Genomic DNA, 15409 nt, shown 5'->3' on the forward strand with positions numbered 1-15409 from the left:
TAAACTGTCTATGTTGTCTATCATCTTTGGTCTTGTGCTCTTTTTTATGGCTGCTTTCTTCACAAAAACACACACACACACACACACACACACACACACACACACACACACACACACACACACACACAATTTCATTTTCAAAGTATAAAATTTTAATCAACATCTCCCCTCATTTCCAGTAAATTTAATAGAAGGACAATTTTCAAAAATTTAGTTCACATTTCAGTCAGAGTATTAAAAAAAATCAACCAGCTTCCATTCATTAAGACAAAATACAGTAAACACACACAAACACTAATGCATTGTGTTGTGTTATGGCTAATCTTAAGTTGCCCTCAACCGTTTATATCTCATCATACCGGAAAAAAAAAGAAAAAAAAAAAAAAAACACACAAACACGTAATATAAAAAAAAAAATCACAAATATAAACATCAGTACAAAATCAATACAAAACAAACATTGATACCAACGAAATCTAGCGACATTGCTAACTCTGACAGGAAAACTAGTGACCTCTGACCTGTGCTGACTGCAGACATGCCGAGTTTGGTTGATGGTAATAAATAAATAATGGCATGTAAGTTATTGGATTCATAGAAAGTCCTAAGAGGCCATAGATTCGAATAATTGTCTTGTGATCGGGACTTAATTTTCTCGCTATAACAAAAGTTATTGTCTCGTTAATACGACGCAGACTCCGTCATATACACCGGAAACGTTCACGATATGCAAGATATCCTTGCGATAGAATTACGTTTGAGAAAACCGGGTCGAATCGACGAGAAAACTAATGTCGAGATTACGCGATAATTAAATCGTAATATCGAGAAAAATACTTTTATGTCAAGTCGTGATAATGAGACGACTTTTGTTATGGCAGGAAAATTAAGGTGTGACCACGAGAAAATAAGAACGAAAAAAAATTACAATGCATGTCTTCTTAGGACATCCGTAGGATCCGACCTCACATGAACGTTAGCAGAAAGTCCAAGACGGAAGGAAAGCAATTGTCACTCGTTAAGAAATGTGAGAACAATGAATTTGCTGAAAAAAAAACCTTATTGGGACACCTGACTTTTTCACCCATATCTGACGTCTTTGGGTGAAGTAGCATGGAATTTTCCTTCAATTGATCCAGGAGACCCATAGCAACTTGTTCCAGCATGACAAGACCCCTGTACCCTCCACGAAGATCTGCATTACATGGGTTGGAGTGGAGGATCTCCTGCGATAGAGCTCCAACCCTATCGGAATGAATTGGATCACTCCTGTGGGTGAACGAGCCACAAATCTCTCTGAGACTCCAGAATCTAGTGGAACATCTTCCCAGAAGAGTGGAGGTTCTTATAAAAGGAAACGGGGACTGAATGTGGAATGGGATGTTTAAAATCTACGTACGAATCATCGTCAGGTGTCCACAAACTTTTGTCCTTATAGTGTTTAATGACTGAATTGTGCTTTTGCCTCCCGAAAAAACAAAAAGCCGAAAGAAACTCCAGAGTTACAGCGATAATTCAGCGTACTGTAGCTGTTTCGCGATCTACAAGATGACGAGCAGGAGGACATTACTGATGGAAGCTGAAGCTTCCAAAGCTGTTTAAAGAAGAAGTGAAAAGGCTGAACAGATTAATGGATTAAAGCATTTTTTTCAGGTAGAGGTCAAACAAGGGCAATACAGCATTCTGGGTAAAATTGGAGCATGTTCGCCGGATAGACTGAGTTCCTCCAAGGTTTCCTCATAGCAGCTATCAGAATGTGCTTGTATATGTGTGTGTGTGTGTGTGTGTGTGTGTGTGTGTAAGAGAGTTTCTAATACAAAAGCCCTTCAGTAAAAAAAAAACCTGTATACAGCAGTTCCAAAAAAACAAAACATCTTTCTCAACAGCTCTCTTACACACCTTGGGTTTTCCCCAACTATCAAGGCAGCAGTTATGTCAGATGGCTCAGAGTGTGTGTGTTAGTGTGTGTGTGTTAAGAGCAGAAGTCCATTTCTGCAAGACCATTTTGAGGCCTGTTTTCCTCCATTGTCCTTTCCGTCCATGGTGCTGGCAGTGGTGTGCGGCCTGTCGGATGGACAGATGGCTGGACAGATGGATGGATGATGGATAAAACTGTAGGAGGAACACAGTAGGTGGTACTACCTGGAACTCTCCGGAAGGAGTCTTTGAAATAAGCGAGCCACGGCAGTGTCGACCCTCATGACCAGCGCGACCCCGATGAGAGCAAACATGCTGCCTACGATAAAGGCGCTGGCCTCGAACATCAGCCTGCACACACACACACACACACAAACACACAAAAAAAAACACCAGGTCATTTCCTTCATTTGAGCAAACTCTAAAAAAGATTTGGAACATTAGCTGAAAGAAAGCACGAAAGCAACCATGTGGTTTCTTCTTTCGGTAAATAAAGCTGGCGATGAAAGAAGCCAGCAGAAAGGGATATTAAATAGCCGTGTGACCCACCTGCTCGCATCCGAAACCTCCTCAAACTTCCTTAAATGTTGCATAAGAGTTAAAGCATTCGTTTTATTCCATTTCAAACTCATTCAATTGCATTGACGTGATCGTCGGGTCGGTTCAGGGCAAGAAACTGGTACGATAAGATACGTATCGCGATACAGGGGTTGCGATACCAAGGCAGGGCAGTGTATTGGGATATTTTTATTTCAGGAATAGGATTATAATTTAAGGAAAGCTGTCATTAAAAAATGTAACACCATAACAGGAAACCTGTGCCAGCCCTTACCTGTAACACACCTCAGTGCCATCAAGTGTATTGCAGTACATGAACACAATTAGTATCATTCTAACGTAGTAATTTTTTAAATGTTATTATAATTTTTTTTTTAAACATATGCACACCTAATATAAAGGAAAATGTATGATATTTTATAGACAATAGAGCAATTGAACAACATTGGAACAAAACTCAGTCATAAACTGAAAGATTTGCAGATTTAATCCCTAAATGACAGAACAGCGACTCAGTCCTGTCTAAAGGATCACAGATCCAGCAGCGTCTCTACTTCCTGAGAAGGCTGAGGAAAGCCCATCTCCCTCCCCCCATTCTGACCATGTTCTACAGAGGGACCATCGAGAGCATCGTGAGCAGCTGCATCACTGCCTGGTTTGGGAATTGCACCGTCTCGGATCGCAAGACCCTACAGAGGGTAGTGAGAACAGCTGAGAAGATCATCGGAGTCTCTCTCCCCTCTATCATGGACATTTACACCACACACTGCATCCGCAAAGCAAACAGCATTGTGGACGACCACACACACCCGTCACACACATACTTCACCCTCCTACCATCAGGAAAACGGTTCCGAAGCATTCGGGCCGCAACAACAAGACTGTGTAACAGTTTTTCCCGCAAGCCGTCAGGCTCCTGAACAAACATCTGGACTGAACTCTCTCTCTCACACACACACACACACACACACACACACACACACACACACACACACACACTTACACACAACTGTGTGACTGATCTGCACAACCGGACTCAACACACATACACTTCACACACCCAGGTCTCAGCACCATTCACACCTCTCATTATAGCATAATGTTTACATGCCGTTTGTTGCTGATCTCCGGGACTTGCTCTATTTGCACATTATTCTGTGAATCCATTGGTCACTGTTCACTTTATCTTGATTGCTGCTACCATATTTTTTTTACACTATTATAGGATTGCAAAATTCTGTTTATAATTGTTTACATTTCTGCTACTGTGCACCTTATCCTGTCACGACAGGTTTTTACTGGCGGAGCTACTGCTGCTTTTATTTTTATATTTTGTGTATTTTTGTATTGTCCTGCACTGTCCTGTGTTGTCTTTTGCACTGTCTTGTGTTGTCTTTTGCACTGTTTGCACCAGTTGCACACATGCACTTTATGTGGCGAGGATCTTAGTTCCTGGCCCTGTGTTCTTCTGTACTGTGACTGTTGCTTTATGTTGTTTTATGTAGCACCTGGGTTCAGGAGAAACGTTGTTTCATTTCACTGTATACTTCATCAGCTATATATGGTTGAAATGACAATAAAAGCTTCTTGACTTGACTTGACTTGACTTGAGATTTACTGAATAAGAGAGGAACAGAGAGGATCTTCTCTTGTCACAACAAAAATCAAACTCTGACCGCTTAATGAAATGAAAGTGAATCCCTGTCATGATTGATTGGTTTAAAGATTAAAATCCATGGTAAAGTCAATCTCTTCCATGACCGACTCAATCACTGTTGGGTTGCTTTGAAGTACAACCCCAGTTCCAAAAAAGTTGGAACACTGTGCAAAATATCAAAAAAACGAATGCAATTACTTGCAAATCTTATAAATCAATATTATATTCTCAATTAAAAATAAAAAATAAAAAAACATATCAAATGTTTCATCTGCGATTATGTACCATACCATGTAAGAGAAATATATAAGGTCAGTTTTGTGTGTTTTGTAGTGGTCACATGTTGGGGGTTCTTCTCCATTTAGCAGGTGGTGTCTGGATTCGGAGTGGCTGGGTTGGCTTGACGTAGCTTGTTGGGTTGGTTAAGGTTAAAAGCTTGTCCTCTGTACACTGGTCCCATTTTTCCCCCACTTTTTAAAATTTAGTTTATTAGTGTTTTTTGACTGTTTTCCAGTCCAAGACTCCCAATTTTTACTGATCCACCACACAAGAAAGAAGTGAATCCTTGTTGTTGTCGTCTAATTACTGTATTTACTAATTCAAACACTGATCCTCTGAATAAATGAGAATTGGGACTAAATGGTTCACTGATTGACACAGAATGCTACAGGAATCTCAGTCATGACTCAGTCAAAATCTCAGTAAAAAGATTCTTTTAAATAGAAATTGCTCATGAATGAAACATCAATGTACTTGGCTAATTTTTGTTCCACTCTGGTACAGTATGCAGATTGAATTTGTGTGTAAACAGGTGTGAAAAGAGTGTGTGTGTGTGTGTGCACGTGCCACTTACTTGGGTGCAAACACTTTCCACACCATAAGGTGTCTCCTGAGAATAGCAGCAGCACAAACCGACGCCAAAACCTGCACACGAAACCAGAAAGGCGGGGTAAGAGGTAAACATTTGTTTTAACAATACGTACAAAAGCAAACAAGCTTCTGTAATTAAATACTCTAACTAGAGTGCATATCGTTTCAGAACACAAAAGTAAAGACTAGACAATGCAAACCCAAGACAAAACGGTGTGTGTGGGTGTGTACCTGTGCTCCGTTAACGAACAGGTAGCGTGCTGTGAGCTGCAGTAAAGCGGAACTGAACTGTTGTGGGTTTTCTCTCAGTCTCATCTCCATGATGACCTCGTCGCCGTTATCATCTCCACACGTCTGGCTGGTCCGGGACCCACGCAGCTCGCGCACCAAGGGCCAGAAGAGCAGCAACGGGCAGCCGACTAAATGATATTATGTAGACATGTACACAAATGAGCATATTTTTACTCCAAATATTAGGCAGAAATTTGTAGGTAAATACTAGAGATGCACCGAATATTCGGCCACCGAAAGACTTTGATCACCGAAAAAACACGGCCGAAACAGTTTGTTGTGATGACGCTAACAGAAACCGCGGCCCGCACGTGCATGTCTGAAACAACATGTCTGCGGTGTGGACGTATTTCAGTATATCTGAGAAAGACCCACGGATAGCGATTTGCAAAACATGTAATGCCGAAATTTCTTCTGCAAAGACTTTCTCCATGTCGGGTTTAATTTATCACCTGAAATCCAAACATCCCAATCGCTGTTGTATTGTTGTATCTTTAAGCAGTTGCACTTGTTCTGAATACACTTTGTTTTTATGAAAGAACATATTTAATTGTACAACCTTTCAGCAGGCCAGAGGGCCTGTACATTATTATTTAATGTACACATGAGTGCATTTAAGTTAAACATTTAAGTTTGAATTTTAATTTATTTTATCCTGTGCATTGTTGCAATGTGCTATAAATAAATATTTTCATAATTTGTAATTTATTTATTATTTGAAACTTTAATAATAATTTATGCAATTGAAATGCCTTGATTTTAGTAAGTTTAGTACACAGTCATAGACATAAATGCAATGGTAATAATAATTGGCATAATTTCTTTCGGTGTTTCGGTTTCGGCCCAGAATTTTCATTTCGGTGCATCCCTAGTAAATACTAGAACCTTCCACAGACATCACCACCATAGACATCAGGGAAAATTATGCTAATACATGTCTTTTTGTAAAAGGAAAAGGACTATCAAATCAAGAAATTGCTGTGGTGAAAGAGGAATAAACTTGTGGGCAAACTTACGGGCAAACAGGATGTGTGAGGAAAAGGTGTTGAGGGTGACCAGCAAGGCAGGCAGTGCGGTCCCTGTGTGTCCTTGAGGGAAACCCACAAACGCAGCACCCCATTGGATGGACGGGAATGTAGGGAGGTGACCTGTGGCGTGAAAAAACTGCGAGGCAGCCAGAGACCACAGAACCACCGGCGCCCAGGGGACACTGAAGACACCTGATAAAAGTTGCAACAAGTAATCAGTGTTTCCATTTTTTTAAATATGGTACCTCAGGTAACAAATTAAAACTTACTGGAGTGATTCTGTTGGCTGGAAAGATTGCTGGAGGACGCATGAAGATGGAGTAGAGCCGCAGCCTGTAGCTGGAGCAGCAAGAAGGCTAGCGCCATGCCTTCGGAGTGTAGCAGCAGCATCCCAAGACCCATCAGACCACATAGCAAGACCAGGGGTGCGGAATAGACGGTTCCCAGTCCGTAGGCCTCTACCGCTGGCCGTCCATCTTGATCTGTCCCCTTGTCTCCTTCATCATCAAGGGAGTGGCGGATCCGCTGATATAACTGCGGTATAAGATGGTGCAGCTCAGCTTGAGGGCTGATTCCGGTGCTAGCCCGGTACCTCGGCAGAGGCATGGAGGCACCCCGAGACGTTAAAGGTGCTCGTGTCTTTAGGAACACAGTAAGCGGGTCCAGCCACAAGAGCAAAATCCCGAGGCCTAGAAGACCGAAGACAATCCGTGGAAGAATCACATGCGCTAAGCTAATCAGCTCTGCCAGGTTCCTAAAGGTGTCTTCTGGAGTTGCGCTGACAGCCCAGTGCAGTCCGGTGCAGACAGAGGCAAGAGGAAGCAGGCAGCGAGCTGTAAACACGACGACTCCTGTGCAGTTCAGGTTCCCGTAGTGACGTAACCAACGGTGTAGCAGGAACGCCCACGCGGAAAGCGATGCCAGAGACAGAACATAGTGCAAGTTGCGCAGACGACTATCCTGAACCCGTGAGAGTGGCGTCAAGAACGCTGAAGGCTGGCAGGCTCCCTGTTCTTCACGACAATTGTGGAATGACAGAGAAAGGTAGAGGCATGCCACTAAGATGCCTGTGCAAACAAGCAAAGTGCTGCTCTCGCGCCGGACAACCGAGGGCAGCAATGAAGGGGCAAGAAGTCCGGGAGGTTTCTGAGTATCAGCAGAAGCTGCAGGCACCAAAAGTCCATTCCAGTTGAGCTGAAGTGGAATGTACAGACTAAGGCTAAACAGTAAGAACGTGACCACACGTCCCTCAGAGATCACATAGCTGTCCGAAAGCAAGGAGGCGCAGCGCAGGAGGAGGACGAGCAGTGGAGGAGTTAAAAGGCGCCAGTGAGACGGTCGACTGCGAGGACTTGCCCTCCGAGCCCTCCAAAGAAATAAAGCCTCAGAAAACAACACAGCGGCTCCCAAACACCACGAGACTTCCACATACCCCAACATTAATATTTGACCCATGCCTACCGCTCCCCCGACCAGGAGCCCTGCAAGCACCGGCGTCTTCAACATGCCACCCTGGAGAACCACAGCAGAGAGTTCTGAGATAACATAGCACAAAATGCACCCGAACCCCAGGACTAGCAGCCCCACTGCCATTTTAAGAGGGTGGAAACGAGCCCAGGAGGCACGACAGATCTCTCGAACGGAGCTTAGGTATTCCTGCATGGAGGCCACCAGTTCAGAGGGAGGAGGAACTCCTTCGTGTATCGAGCTCATGTATTTGGAGGAGATTTTGGAGAACTTTGCTCGCAGTTGAGACAAACTGTCTGCTGGAATGTCTTTGGCCATGCTGGAGTAGGTCTCCAAAAACCGATGCACCTGTCCAGAAAAGGTGATTAACAGACATGAAGGCCATCAAGATCCTGTTAAAGTATCCTGTCAAATTGTTGAATCTAATCAAAGATCTTCATATTCTTTAAGTTCAGCTGCAAATCGCAGGTATTAATAATAATAATATTAATATTTATGCTTTATTTATTGACTCTGTCCAACTGCTTATTTACAGTATCATGGACTCCCGTTGTAACCTAAGCCTAACAAAATAAAACAAAACTGTATTATTATTGAGTAAAATAATGTACTCTAAGGGAAAATGTTATAAGATCGGTTTGATGTAGCTGATGTGAGGAGACCTTTGAATTCATCTCAAAGGTGTTTAATAGGGTTTGGATCAGAGCTCTTTAGCAGGCCAGTCAAGAGCTTTCATTTCAATATTAAAGTCAATATTTACCTTATGAGTACATACTAAGTATGTATAATTCTATCTTATCAACAAAAAAAAAAGCTTTGTTTCAGCTTATCTACAGTTTCGTCCCACTCACCTGTTTGACGTTGATCCACAGCGCCTCCACCTGGCTGAGAACCACAGGTGCATCCAGCAGACTGTTTCTGGGGAAAAAGGGGAGCATCACCTGCCCCAAGCTGCTGTAAGGGATGGGAACTCCCAGAAGCAAGGCCAAGGTAGGCACTAAATCCGTCTGAGGCACCACTTCTGGCTCAACCTGCTGAATTCATACCAATGGAAAATATCTCACCAAACTCATCATTTATACAGGGTATGGTCAGAGACTGAAGATGCGATCTGAGTAGGGCCGTGCACAGGGGGGTCGACCCGGTGGCTAGAACCACTGCCCCTTTCCCCCTTATCATCTGCCCTCTACTTTACTAATCCGCTCCGTGATTTCCCGACCTCTCAGCATCACTCACAATCCGTGTGCATTCTGGAAAGTGAAGGTGAAAGTTCCTGAAGGTAGATGCATTAACAGGTAGATGCATTACAGTCCACATTACAGTCAGTGCCGAATTAGTAATTTGGTCATTTGTTTTTGTATTTTTGTTGGTAATAATTTGCTCTTGGTCTTCTAAAAGTGCTAAAAACTTGTACAAAATATCCACATTCTTAGAAATAATGTGTCATTGCACTTCATGAAAGATGATCGTTTGTATTAACAATCACACCCCCCACATACACCCCCCTAGTGCCCCTTTTTTGGGCCACTGCCCCTTTAATTTGCCTGTGCACGGCCCGGGAGCTGAGAGTTGAGTAAAGGTGGTGAGCACATTCTTGGATGTGCTGTAGTAACTCGCCTGAGCATCAGGAGCTGGAAACAGAGGAGAGCCGCTGTAGAGAAACAGAGCAGCATCCGTTTCCTTTTCACTTTCTCCTCCGTGATCTCCGGTGTCGGTCATCCCGTGATCCCCCATCACCACCAACAGAGTGTCGTTCTGCAGCTGCTTTATCACTGACCTGAGATCAGACATACAGCACTGATCTACCACTGATCTCTCCATCCTGTACCACACTTCCACTGATCCCTCCATTCTCTACTACTGATCCATTCATTCTCTACCACTCTTACACTGATCCCTCCATCCTATACTACTCTTACACTGATCTCTCCATCCTGTACCACAATTACACTGATCCCTCCATCATCTTCAACTGATCCCTTCATCCTCTACCACTCTTACACTGATCCCTCCATCCTCTACTGCTTTTCCACTGATTTCTCCATCCTTTACCACTCTTCCACTGATCACTCCATCCTCTACCACTATACCACTAATCCTTCCATCTTCTACTACTGATCCCTACATCCTCTACCACTGATCTCTCCATCCTCTACAACTCTTCCACTGATCCCTCCATCCTCTACCACTAATCCTTCCATTTTCTACTACTGATCCCTACATCCTCTACCACTCTTCCACTGATCTCTCCATCCTCTACCACTCTTACAATGATCCCTCCATTCTCTACCACTACACCACTGATCCCTCTATCTTCTGCTACTGATTCCTCCATCCTCTACAGCTGCACCACTAATCTCTCTCTCTGATGTAACGGAAATCTTTGAATGATTTGTAAGCACTCGCCTGATAACTCCGTCCATCTGCGTGAGCTTCTCCGCCATGGCAGGGTGGTCCGGCCCGAATCGGTGACCGCAGTGATCCACACCCAGGAAGTGAGCGATGAGCACGTCCCAGTCATCTCCATCCACTGTGAGCACGTGAGTTTTATATTTCTTATAGAATTTAACATTATTCATTCATGATTCAATTGTCTTTATTTAAATGTATTTAGTCAACTTCAATAAAAAAAGCAAAAATAAATTGTAAATCATTTTGAAAATAAAAAAGTAATGGGGAAAAAAAGCGAAATATTTGAATGAAATAAGTTGTAAAGTAGTAATAAAAAATAATAATAATAATAATTTTTGAAAGCATCCACGTGACTTTCACCTGAAGATTCTTTATGAGAGTCTACTTGAACCTGTGTGTGAGTAGAGAACATGTCCTGAGACAAAACTGTGTGTGAAACCACACAGGTACCACAGGTACTTACTAATAGGAAAGATGTTCTGGAGGATTCCGTTGTCCACGGTGTGCAGATCTTTGACGTTGAAGGAGGGGAACGGCAGCGAGCGGTGGAACTTCTTGGGGAACAAACTGACCCACGTGTCGTCTCCCATGAAGACCACTCGTTTCCCTTTAGACACACAGAGAGAGAAACGTCAGTCTGATCAAATCTCAATCATGACTTCTGTTTAATTTTTAATGGAATAAAATGCTACTGCAAATTATATGGTATGGCCAAAATAATTGGGACACCTGACTTTTTTTTTTTTTTTTTTTTCCCAGCCATATGTGCTTCTTCTCCAAACAGTTGGAGGCAGACAGTTGGATGCAGGAGCATGTAATTTTGCCTTCACTTTGAACTAGGAGACCCAAACCTGGACCAGCATGACTATGCACCTGTGCACTAAGCCAGCTCCATGAAGATATGCTTTACTTGGGGGTTGGAAGATATAGAAGATCTCCTGCTTTAGACCTGAAATACTTTTAAACAATTTTGGTAATTGAAACCTACATCAGTACCTTTACTAACAGCTTTGTGGTTGAATGAATCTCCAGAAGCACACTCCAAAATCCAGTGGAACATCTTCCCAGAAGAGTGAAGGTTCTTGTAACTGGGACTAAATGTGGAATGGGATGTTCATAAAGCACAAACTTTGCACTAACCTGCTTGACCGAGTTGATGGATCAGGTTGTCCTCTAACACGGCGCTCGAGGCAAAGTTGTTCCCCACGTCTATAAAGGTGGGTAGAGATCCGGTGGTGAAGCCCTTAATCCTCTGCATTGTGGTGGTCGGAGGATCGGCTCTAAACGTGTACAGCCTGGAGTGCGACCCCCGAGACGCCACCATCTCTCCCAGGACCGGCAGCTTGTTCTCGAACGCTCTGGGGGACGGGTTTCCCGGGTCGTAACGAGCGAAATCGGCTTTCAGGGCGTCGATGATGAGGATGACGGCTCTGCGTACGCGAGGGTGTTCAGAGCAGAAGTCTGGTGATGTACCGTCAGAAGATGGAGGCAAGACGTCCTCGCAGGTGCTCGTCCTGTTGACCTCCAAACGCACCAACAGGAAACCGCCCACGAACAGGAAAATACCAACATAAAACACACAACACAGCCACAGGAGCAGAGCCATCACGGGAAAACTCTTCATTCTGTCAGAGGAAATCATTTACCCATCACACACACACACACACACACACACACACACCCACACACACACACACACACACACAAAGTGTATCAGAATGCTTTAAATTAATTATAATTATTATTATTGCGATCTTTCCTTTTAAAAGTACTAAATGCAGCTGGTTGAAAGAGAGGAAGAAACCTTGAGACTCAAAAAGGAACCCATCCTCATGTCCTTTCCATTAATGTTGAGGAATACGGTCCAGTTATAGGCACTTAAATGCAGAACTTTTCTTTTTCTTTTGCCTACTCCCCCATTAGGGGGCGCCACAGCGGACCATCCGTCTCCATACCATGTCCTCTACGTGTGACTCTTTCACACCAACCACCTGCATGTCTTTCCTCAACACATCCATAAACCTCCTTCTTGGCCTCCTCTTTTCCTTCATCCTCCACATTCTTCTACCGATATACCCCATGTCCCTCTTCACCACATGTCCAAACCGTCTCAGTCGCTCCTCTCACCTTGTCTCCAAAACGTCCTACATGTTTAATCCCTCCAATAAACTTATTTCTAATCCTGTCCATAGTTCAGCTCTGCTACCTCCAGCTCCACCTCCTGTCTTTTACTCAATGCCACTGTCTCTAAACCATACATCATCTCAGGTCTCACCACAGTCCTATAAACTTTCCCTTTCATTCTCACAGAGTCCCTTTGATTCTAAATTAAATGGGTGAGTGAGTGAGTGAGTGAGTGAGTGAGTGAATTTAAGAAGGAGAGAGAGAATTTAGTTTTGTCTTCTATTTATTTACTTTCCATTTTGTTTTGTGAAATAAACAAGTTAGATACACAGACAGACAGACACATGCATACATTAATACACAGACAGACAGACAGACAGACAGACAGACGCATACATTAATACACAGACAGACAGACAGACAGACAGACAGACATGTGCATACATTAATACACAGACAGACAGACAGACAGACAGACAGACATGTGCATACATTAATACACACAGACAGACAGACAGACGAACAGACAGACATGCATACATTAATACACACAGACAGACAGACATGTGCATACAATAATACACACAGATAGACAGACAGACAGACATGTGCATACATTAATACACACAGACAGACAGACAGACAGACAGACATGTATACATTAATACACACAGACAGACAGACAGACAGACAGACGAACATGTACATACAATAATACACACAGACAGACAGACAGACATGTGCATACAATAATACACACAGACAGACAGACAGACAGACATGTGCATACATTAATACACACAGACAGACAGACAGACAGACATGTACATACAATAATACACACAGACAGACAGACAGACAGACAGACATGTACATACAATAATACACACAGACAGACAGACATGTGCATACATTAATACACAGACAAACAGACAGACAGACAGACACACACATTAATACACAGACAGACAAACAGACAGATGCATACATTAATACACAGACAAACAAACAGACAGACAGACAGACAGACAGACAGACACATACATTAATACACAGACAGACACATGCATACATTAATACACAGACAGACAGACAGACACATGCATACATTAATAGACAGACAGACACATGCATACATTAATAGACAGACAGACAGACAGACAGACAGACAGACAGACAGACAGATAGATAGATAGATAGATACATAGATACATAAAAAGCACCCTTTCTGTAATTGTAGGTATGAAAGGGTATAAATGGGTTTAATGTTAATTCATGTTTCAGTAAAAAACCTGAACACAAGGAAGCTCTCAGTGATCTGGACAGACCTTCTCCCTTCTCCACATCAGTGTTCAGAGGAAACCTCTGGATGCTCCACGCTTCATACTGACCTTGCAGAATTTCTTGTCTTTTTTAATCTTTAGGGGGAAAAACACACACTTTATCCCGTCCGAGCTGAAAGTAATCCGGTTTCACCCTCCGAATCCCCGCAGTGACACTCGGATCAGAGCCGCATGTTAATTTCCAAACCCAAATGAGTTCCGCGGACCAACGACATTGACACAAGTACCGTAGATTTGTTCTTCCTACCTGTATTCAGCAAGCCCCGCCTCTTCGATCTGATTGGTCGCTCATCAGGGCAGTCTTTCGGACGAGAATTGAACAAAATTAATTGTAGAATATGACAAATAAAAATATGTTAATAATATAGTTCGACAACTTTAAAATATAAAATAGGTTTACAATTGCATTTATACGTTTATAATTGTTTTGAACTGTGATGTAATAATTATTTAAAAAATACCTATAAATAAATCATTAATATATATTTTTCAAAAAAAAAAAATACATATATTACAAAAACAAATGATTGTTTTATTATTTATTCCAACATTGACGTTACAATTAATAACAGAAACAAATGTGTCGATAGGTTGCCATGGTGACAGACAAGCAAGACTTCCGTGTTGTAATACGTCACGATACAAACTAGCCAATCACAAAGCAGCGGGCGGGGTTTTAACCGGAATACGGGTGAACACACGCGTTATATGCTTCCGCAAATACCCGCGTAGCAGTTCAGTCACTTCCGGGTTCTAGTTTGCAAAATAGCATTCCGGCGTTAAAGGTGAACAGTTGCACAGTGTTTGTATTTCAAACAACAGAAACACAAACAAAAACACAGAAACAGCCGTTTACAGACCTCCAGACTCACATCTGATGCCTGGGGGTTAATTTACTCTTGGAATTATTTCTTGTGATTCTTTAATAATCAGTAGGGTCACAAAGGGATGGAAAATTTCCAGTAAATTTCCAGAAAGTTAAATTGGGAAATTTAATAACTCATTTAGATTTCAGGTTTCTTTGAGGTTCATCTTTTTAAAACTAGAATATGAACCTTTTTTATCCACTTCTTGTCATCAGACCTCTGTTTTACAATGAGATTGGAACGGCTGCATTGATAATCCATGGGGAGATGATGTTCTTCATCTATTCTGCTTTGTTCTGGAAGAATTTCTGCACCTTCTGTTCCAGTTTTTTTCCCTCATAGTTTCACTTCGTCAGATAAAGAAGCCTGTTGGTTGCTACGACTCTTTTTCTTTTGAATAAACCTATTTATTTTCCAAACACACATTAATTTAAGTGTGTTTATAAACTTAAATCAGACCTGAATACTCTCACTACCTCCAACAACTCCAAAGCTCCAACTTTAAATTGTCTCACTGTGTCATATGGGTGATATTTTATTTTTACAATTTTATGTTACTTTAGTTTCTTTAGTTGTGTAATTTTAAGTTGATTAACAATTATAATAAAAAGCATCTGGGGAAATATTCCAAGTTGGAAACTTTCCAGGAATCTTTTGGGAATTCATTTAAGTTTAAGGAAATATATAAACTGTACCATATATTCAACTGTGGACTTTATGGACAATCAAAACCACCTTAAATTGTTTACTGTTGTTTACTGTTTCACTGCTTACTGCCATAAGCATTTTTTTTGTATTTACATCCTTTTCTCTCATATATATATATATATATATATACACATACAGTACTGACCAAAAGTTTGGACACACCTTCTC

At 42.1% G+C, this 15409-nt stretch overlaps 1 protein-coding gene across 2 annotated transcripts; it reads right to left on the reverse strand.

Moving 5' to 3' along the window:
- Positions 1-129: 129 nt before the first annotated feature.
- pigo (phosphatidylinositol glycan anchor biosynthesis, class O) lies at positions 130-13924 on the reverse strand. Of its 2 annotated transcripts, none has more exons than XM_046861945.1 (11): positions 13716-13924; positions 11341-11825; positions 10664-10807; positions 10195-10318; positions 9406-9565; positions 8640-8819; positions 6591-8136; positions 6310-6513; positions 5234-5421; positions 4986-5056; positions 130-2268 (listed from the first exon to the last, which is right to left on the reverse strand). In XM_046861945.1, the coding sequence occupies exons 2-11, from the start codon at positions 11822-11824 to the stop codon at positions 2139-2141; spliced, it is 3231 nt and encodes a 1076-aa protein (XP_046717901.1). In that variant the 5' UTR covers position 11825; positions 13716-13924; the 3' UTR covers positions 130-2138. The 2 variants fall into 2 exon arrangements, with proteins under 2 accessions (XP_046717901.1, XP_046717900.1); XM_046861944.1 differs by having other exon boundaries at positions 8640-8822.
- Between the last annotated feature and the right edge of the window lie 1485 nt (positions 13925-15409).

The sequence above is a fragment of the Silurus meridionalis genome, chromosome 11, assembly GCF_014805685.1.
Source record: "Silurus meridionalis isolate SWU-2019-XX chromosome 11, ASM1480568v1, whole genome shotgun sequence".
NCBI lineage: Eukaryota > Metazoa > Chordata > Actinopteri > Siluriformes > Siluridae > Silurus > Silurus meridionalis.

Coding starts and splice junctions, on each gene's coding strand:
- pigo (XM_046861944.1), bottom strand. CDS start 11,824: ATGAAGAGTTTTCCCGTGATGGCTCTGCTCCTGTGGCTGTGTTGTGTG. Junction 8,137..8,639: donor TGTGGATCAACGTCAAACAG/GTGAGTGGGACG, acceptor TTTTCTGGACAG/GTGCATCGGTTTTTGGAGAC. Junction 5,057..5,233: donor TGTTCGTTAACGGAGCACAG/GTACACACCCAC, acceptor TTTCGTGTGCAG/GTTTTGGCGTCGGTTTGTGC.